This window comes from Vigna umbellata, chromosome 1 (genome assembly GCF_029865625.1).
Source record: "Vigna umbellata cultivar VRB3 chromosome 1, Vumbellata_1.0, whole genome shotgun sequence".
Classification (NCBI taxonomy): Eukaryota; Viridiplantae; Streptophyta; class Magnoliopsida; order Fabales; family Fabaceae; genus Vigna; species Vigna umbellata.
Window position 1 is genome coordinate 45,397,379 of NC_142165.1, and position 8,449 is coordinate 45,405,827.

The 8,449-nt window shown below is 31.3% G+C and overlaps 1 protein-coding gene across 2 annotated transcripts; it reads right to left on the reverse strand.

Annotated features, from left to right (window-relative positions):
* Positions 1–452: 452 nt before the first annotated feature.
* On the reverse strand, positions 453–7,564 carry LOC124836892 (uncharacterized). 2 transcript variants are annotated; one of them, XM_088111103.1, is made up of 2 exons: positions 6,286–7,564; positions 453–714 (listed from the first exon to the last, which is right to left on the reverse strand). In XM_088111103.1, exons 1-2 carry the CDS (start codon positions 7,099–7,101, stop codon positions 664–666), a joined length of 867 nt encoding a protein of 288 aa, XP_087967229.1. In that variant the 5' UTR covers positions 7,102–7,564; the 3' UTR covers positions 453–663. The 2 variants fall into 2 exon arrangements, with proteins under 2 accessions (XP_087967229.1, XP_087967231.1); XM_088111105.1 differs by lacking the exon at positions 453–714 and having other exon boundaries at positions 5,839–7,561.
* Positions 7,565–8,449: the final 885 nt, after the last annotated feature.

Here is an 8,449-nt window from a genome sequence, read left to right on the forward strand (position 1 = left end):
TAACGTGGCACACCATCAACCACCTTAGCTGATTTTTAACGTCGTTGGGTTTGGAAGACGAAAAATTATAGTTTCCTTAAGGAGAATGATCAGAGTGTACCAAAGTTTGAAAAGAGACTAAAAACAAATTCGCTTGATTGTTTAGGGACTAAAAATATATTTAACCCATGAATTTTTCTATTTGTTTCGAGGATTATTTATATAATAATAATAATAATAATAATAATAATAATAATAATAATAATAATAATAATGTAACAAGTGAAGACAAAATCCACATTAATTATTCTTTATATAAATAATATGTAAAAGAATGAAATGCATAATACAAAAATTTGAGAAACCAACACATACTAAAATATTTTAATGTAGAAAAAGCCCAATATAAAGGAAAAATACATGAGACGTGGTTCAAGAAAATCTTCCACTAATAATAATAATTAATTGATACACAACACATTCTTTTAGAATTTTCAAGGATTAAAAAAAACATTCTTTTCACCAACAAGGTGGATAACTAAATAATATAGAAGAAACCCCAATATATGTATTTGGAATAATACCTTTTCTCAAAGCTAGCTTCTTGCATAAAGTTGCACCGGATACACGAGTTGTTTTCTTGTTCTTCTTTACTCTCTCTCTCTCTTAGTTTCTTTTCTTTTCTCACCATAGACACTCACAATTTTGTCTATTTGTCTTCCTCCTGTTTTCCTCCTAACATACAAATTATTGCATACTTTTAAATTGTATAATGATCAGAAGTTTATAAATAAAAATACATATTTTTTTCTTAATAACTCACAATAATTATGTATATATAATAAATAATTTCAACAACTTATCAAGAAAAAGGAAAAATGCCAATCAAAATCAAGGAAACCGCATAAAAAAGTTGGATGAAGCAAAAAAAGATTATGTTTTGCACGAGTAAGTGGAATTTTAAGTTCGAACGATTCAACTCAATAAAAAGTTGTGATTTCACATGTGAATGCATGTTTAAGAAAGATGGATACAAGATTGGCTAATTATTTGTTATAAAAACTTCTAAACTTAATTTGATTTTTTTTAAACGAGAAAATAGAGTTATTGTGTTATCTTCTTAAAAGCTTATTTTATATGACATATTTTTTTTTACAAGTTTGACCTATTTCTAAGCAAAGAGAGAGTATGTCTACATTAGTAATTAAAGAAGGTTAGATAATATAATATTTTATGCTAACATGTACAATGCATAATTATTACACTTTTCAAAACACAATAATAAACCGATAGTGTTTATGGAGAAATTTTTATGCAAAATAAAATATAATCTGTGAAAATTAAATATCATTATTTAAGACACGAGAGAAAAGTAGAAATTAGTAAGTTTAACTTTATATAAGTCGAGTCTAATTTGTTTATATGATGTAAGTATATTTTTAAGACTTAATCAAACTTTTTGTCATCTTTTTAAAGACCATTTTGCAACAAAACTTTTATATGTGGCATATATATTTATCTTTTTGTAAGCTTTATCCTAGTCTAGATTTTGAGAACGCACACAAGCTAATAAATTTCTCCTTCTTTCTTTTCTTTTTATTTTTATGATCATATCTTTTGATACTTTAGCTTACATTTTTCTTTCCTATTCTTCCTCTTTTTTTTTTTTCTTTGGTTCTGATTTCATTTATCACCCTTTTATAATCAGATTGTATCAATTAGGAGGTAACAAAGTATAGAGCACATCATTTTAAACCATAATCTCTATACTTTTGCAATTCAATTATAGTTGTGATAAGTTCATTTTTGTTATCGGTTCTACTAATTAAGAATTTTCATTCTGTGAACTAATATAAATTTGTGTTAATGATGTGATATTTTGTTAAATTAAGTGAATGTCAGATTGAAACTTAAACTGTTAAGTTAATTTAATTTATACTAATAGGAATGGCCAAGAATTAGCTCTAATGTGATATATGGTTCTTAATTTTAAAAACAAAAGTGAGATGAATTTGGAGACATGATGTCCCCAAATTACTCATGTAATAACAAATCAAAGTAGTTGTTAAAACATTAGAGCTCGTAAGATAGAGAGAATATAGAAGTCCCCTTAAAACTGCATTCTTATCAAGTAGTTGTTAAATTACTCATGTAATAACAAATCAAAGAGTCTCGTAAGACATTAAAACAAAGACACATAAAAGAAAATATATTAAAATATAGTTTTTGAGTAAACAAGCTTTGGTGTATGCATGTTAAATGGTGACTTTTATCTTTTTCATGTATAAGAAGTGCTTCATAAAGTAAGTAACGTATAAGATTTTGTGCAACGTAAAGGAATGAACTTCATGGATGTTACAGTGTTTTCCATTGGGTTTAGTTTTCTTTAAACCTTAAAACCTGTGTATTCATTGAGTGAGTAGCAGGGTTAAAACGGGAATGCTATAACATATAATTTATAGTGGTAAGCACATGCACCGTCATCAGAGGAAAAGCCACTGACAGAAGCAGTGATCTAACTAACAGCCACTGATTTTATGCAAAACACCCAATTATAGGCATTCAGTAACAGATTTTTCTATTTGTTCTTCGAAGTGATTTGTTAGTCATTGAATGAATGACCTAGTCACTGGTCTCTTAATGGAATTCAAGATTTTATCATTGTTTTTCATCCACTCACCTTATTCATTGTCTGCACACAAACACCTGTATTCACACAACCTAAGTGAATGAACATATGAAAATCCTCAGTTCTCAACCTTATTCTGTTATGCAGTTTCTAATTAACCCAACAAAAAACAGTATAATATTTAGATATCCACATTAATAGAAGTTAAAATTAAGGATGATTTTGACTCGTGGGAATTTTGACCACATCTAGGGCATTCTCTAAATATTTCTTTATGAATAGTTGAGAGATAAAAATGTGTAGAAGTTGATGTTAAGACAATCTCTAATATAAAGAGTTATATTATGGACAACTTATTTTCCTTTATGTAGATTTTTTTTGTGTTATATAAATTGTAAGATAATGTTGCAACTTCATGTTTACAAAGTACAATACCCACACTTCAATCATTTTTATTTACAGTTTAGACTTTTTAAAATTTAAAATAGTTATTTTTAAATTTTATATCAAATAAACATTATATTTCTTACATTATACACCAAGAGATATGTAAGTATTGGAGTTTATGTATATGGTAAATGAAGTATATAGTGGAGATGAAGTGAAATTATGGATGATATGAGATATTTCCTTGATTTGAGTAGTCATATTTCATATATGGGAAACAGGGAAATGTGTGATTTTAGTTTGGATATATCTTCATTATCTTATTAAAGGAAATCATAGTATATATTTTCTTGTTGAATTATGATGAGTATTAGGTTTAATTCTTCTTCTTTAAGTTACACCATAATTTTGGCCATTCAAGTTTTTTTGGTTAATTACTTTCTATATTTTGAAGATTAGGTCAATTATGTTTCTCTATTCTTTTTCTTCTAGACAAAATGATCAAATTATGTTATATTTAATTTTTTCGTTAGTTAAATCATCACACTTTGTTCAACCTCATTCAAGTCAAAACTAACATTGAATTTTTGACCAAAAGTTTAAGAAAAATATCAGATTTTTCATTCTTCGAACCCTAATTTTATATTATAATCAAAATCATTTAAATTTTATTCAACATTCACTAAGTTTTTTTTTTAAACTACGTATCCAAAAAATAATCATAAACCCCAAATATTTTGCATAAGAAAATGAGAATTCGGGAGGTTTATGAAAAAAGAAAATAAACAAAATCAAATTTAAAATTTAAAAATATAACTTAGTTATTGTCTCCAAAAAAGATATAGTTAATGATAAGCACTTTTTTAATATGAAGAGGCATGAGCTAAAAAAGATAGAGAAAAAACAAGTCCAGATTCTTGTTGGATTTTTTTATGCTATCTTTTGTTAAGCATTAAAAATACAGAGGTTGATATTTTAAAAATGTTTTTAATATATTCTAAAACTTCAAAATCAATTTTCATCCTGATTATTTTGAAAGTACAACAAAGGAATAACACATATCAATCACTAGAAAATCCAAAATCAAAGAAAACTCTGTACTTAGAAGAATATTTTAGGGCTAAAATCAAGTCATATATGTATAGAAATAATAATCCAAGCAAGCACCAGTCCTTTTTTTCAAATTCTATAAACTGGTTTCGAGTACTTTTTTGGACAATGTGAATATTAACAAGAAGGTGATAAGAGAACAAATAAGAAACATTCAATATATTACCATGCAAAATGATTTAATACTCACTTATAGCATTTGAAACTAACTAGTATGAAATATATATTTTTAGATAATAAATATTTTTCATGAGAGATAATCCTATATTTAAGTCTTACAATATTTATTTAAATAGAATGCTCTCGTTATATCTTAACTTATATTAAGACCCTTTTCAATAAAACTTGTGAAATATATAGCAAGTCTGTTACTAAAATGCATGTATTAAGTTAAAACTAAAAGAATCACACATTCTAAATATGGTTTGTGAATTTCATTTACGAGTATTGAACATTACATTAGTAACACTTTCAATAATTTTGACGAAATTAATGACTATTTTATATATATATATATATATATATATATATATATATATATATATATATATATATATATATATATGCGTACCTGGATGAATGAGATACCTCCCTGAGCAACCTTTCTAAAGCTAATGGACATATGATTTTGAATATATTAATTAAACACACATTTTTTTTGCAGCCAATATCATAATTATAATACTACTACATGTATCCAACTATGTATATATATGTTCAAATCCATTACGCATTTTGTTGTCAACAAAGTAAATTATTAACTAAACTAAATAATAGATTAAATATCATAAAAAGTTCTATGGCCTGAGTATACTTTGCAGAAAATATATACATACAAAATGAGGCATGATCATGTGCATGCAAATGCAGGTTTTCCCCCATACGCATACCAGGATGGAAATGTCCTTGTATTCTTATTCACTAAGAAAGAAGACATACAATAAAAGTGGATAAAGATGATTTGTATGAGGTAAAAATAAAAAAGAAACAAGGCACATAGGTAGACGAAGAAGGTTTCTTTTTCAGTGCAAACGAAAACCGTTAGGTTTTGAATCCATAATCCACATCTGTTTAAGTGTTTGATTTTATGGCACTGAAAAGAAAGAAGTGACTGTAATATAAAGAAATTTGCTAAGGACGTAAGTTATGAAAAAGTTAAAATTATAAAGAAGAATACATTTAATATTTGAAAAGGTAAAAAAGTAAATTAACACTTTACTTTACTGTAAAATGCTTAAAATAACTTAAAGAAAGATATGACATGTTTGATCACAGAGTAGCCTTAACAATGGTTAAGGTTGGTAGGATCATGCAAATGTGTGTGAAATCTAGGTACAATGAAAACAACTAAATGTTGAAGCGATAACTTCCTTTATGTAAATCCAAAAATCATTCAATTGTTGAAACAATGAGCTGCAATTAAAGGTTTACAAGAAATGCATGATCTAAAGTGGGATTTTCAGCTTTAGGTTATGATCTGTCTCGCCATGAGTTTTCTCTTTTGACCCCTTTAGGCATCAAAACATTATCAGATACAAAACTTGTATGACATCTGGTTAAGTTGTTTTGTTGGAGTAGAAATCAGTGTTGAGTGCGTGTGTGTATATGCGGCACACATGCCAATAAGCATGTATATATGTAATTATGCTCACACAGAGAGAGAGAAAGGGCACAGAAAGTAATAGAAAAAAATGTTAATATATATATATATATATACACACACAAAGAGAGAGATAGCCAGAAATCAGTATTGTTCATTATTGAATATAGTTCCAAACGTCACAGTTGAATTTATTCCCGGAAGAGAGTCGGCCAAAGACACTTTCCGGCCAACACCCGAACTGGCATACACATTATTATTCTATTCTATATTATATATTATATATATATATATATATGGCTTTACGTAACGAAGCCAACCGTTATGATTATTCTACAGAACCTTTAGTCAACAATATCCTAACAAACCTTTCTCCTCACCACATGACCCTCCCCTAAAACATTACTCTACCTCCTCCTTCAACCTTTTCCTTTAGTTTCCCCAAACTCAACAACACTCATCAACATACACTACCACTTCTCAATCATGCATAAACATACACAGATACATATACATAAGCAATACAATAATTATATATGTAACCTAATTAATCAACAGCCACTAATTATTCACTGATTACCTCGTGCTGGTTAAAGCTGGAGGAACCGTCACAACCATGGCCATGGCCGTCGAATCCGAGTCCCGCCGGCATGTCCATCGAGGAGGAAGAGGCCGTGGCTGCGGTCACGGCGGTGGAGCTGAGTAACACGTTTGGTGCAAAAGACCAATCACAGGAAGGGGCTAATAGCAAGGTGCTAGCGTTTGTGGTGGCAAAACCAATGCATTGTGGTGGCTGGGAAGGGTGAGGAATGGATTGAAGCAACCTGATTTGTCTCTTGAGGAACTTAACATAGCGAATGGCTTCGTCAAGCATTGAAGCAGTGTCCATTTTGGTTCCCCCGGGAACGAGTCTTTGGAGGATGCGGATTTTCTCGCTGATCCTCTCTCTCCTGTGGCGTGCAGCCACGCTCTGAGGGTCGTCGCTGATGCGAACGTTTCTTCTCTTTGGTTTACGGATGGTGGCGGGGTCGATGTCCACCGGTTGCATAGCAGCTATCTTGTACATCATCTCCTTCATGGCTCCCAGCTCTTCTTCCGGCTCCTCGTCTTCTTCCATGCTGTGAACACCCAGTATGTCTCCAAGGAACCCCGAGGAGGAGGGTGGGGCCACAACGGACGAGGTTGTCGTGGGGGGTGTTTGATGCATTTGAAGAAGGTTGGGGTTGTGACTGTGGGGGTAGTTGTTGGACCAAATCCCAGAAGCAAGAGGGTCTTGAACTTGGAGAATAATATGGTCATGATGTTGATGTTGTTCGTTTGTTTCCATCTTTTCAAGATTCCAAGTGGTGTTCACATTTGTGAATGCACTTGTGGTGGTGTTCTGGTTGGTGTCCATGTCGACCAAATCGACAAATACGAGAAATATGGGATTGGGGTAGCTGCTTCAGATCGGTGTGTTGTAGATTAATTTGTTGGTTTTGTTAAAGATTAATTGGCTGAAAAGGAAAGAAAAAAGGGAAGGAGATTAGAGAGAGGTAGCTAGGTAGCAGCATGAAGGAAGAATAAACAGGGTTTAATTTTTGGTGTGATCTTGATAGGACTTGAAATGAAACCCCCTTATAAACATAAAATCAAAGTATGAGAAGTACTGGTGCGTATAAGAGGATGACAGCTGTGTGGTTGAATTGAAGGAATAGAAGGTTAATTAGCCTTACCTTGAAGCTTTTATGGGTGTCTCTGAATTAACATGTTGTAGGATCTTTGATGGGTGTAAAAGGTTGGTAGACCCTAGAGAGGGACCCCATGGAGGAGAGAAAGAGGGAGAGCAAGTATTAGGAACGGGTTTTTACTGAAAGGGGGAGTCACTGCAAAAAGCATGTCCATGAATCAATAAAAACAAAAGGTGGTAAAGCAGATTAAAGGAGATTCAATGCGCTCTTCTACGAAATACTATCAATGCTATCTCACCCTTCACACACCAAAACCTAGTTAATCTGCACGGACTCAAAACTTCTATATGTCAATTAAATTAATTTAATTTCCATGATGGGATTAAAGTCTGTGTCTGCTTGCTTTTCTTGTTAAGAAAAAAGACCAAGTCAACAAAACAACGCCTTTGTTTTACGTGGAAAACTACCAAAATGGTTATTATTACCATTACCACAATGTTTTTTAACTCCTAAACCACTAACACAATCAACGATGATGTTACGAGTTCCGTGTTAACTACTGTCACTATGTAAAATTAGAGTTTTTTTTCTCGAAACATGATTTCGGAAAGCTTGAGAATATTTGTTAAATGGATGTTTTTAATGGCGAGAATGAAGGATTTTGATGAAAATGTGAAGTCAAAGATCCAATTATTATTACTTGAGACATGACAAGACCTTTCCAGAAAATTGACACGACCAAAAATGATGGTATGAAATTTAGATTAGATTAGGTTAAACTGGTATACGAGCGATGACATGAGTGATAGCAGAAAGGTAGCGGTGAAAAGAGTTGCACCTAGGAAAGAGTAGATGGGTCTCTCTCTCCAAATTGATTTTTGAGGCACTGAAATCCTAGGGCTGCTTCTCCTTTATTACCATTTTAATGTGCCTCTTGCCATTTGGTATATTCCAGTCTCCTTCAATTCCCTCAATTTCGGGATTGATGAACAGTTACATTGCCTCCTCAAACTCACACCTCACACTCTTACCAAATTTTAAATCAATAACTTTTTTCTTTATTTTATCGGCAAA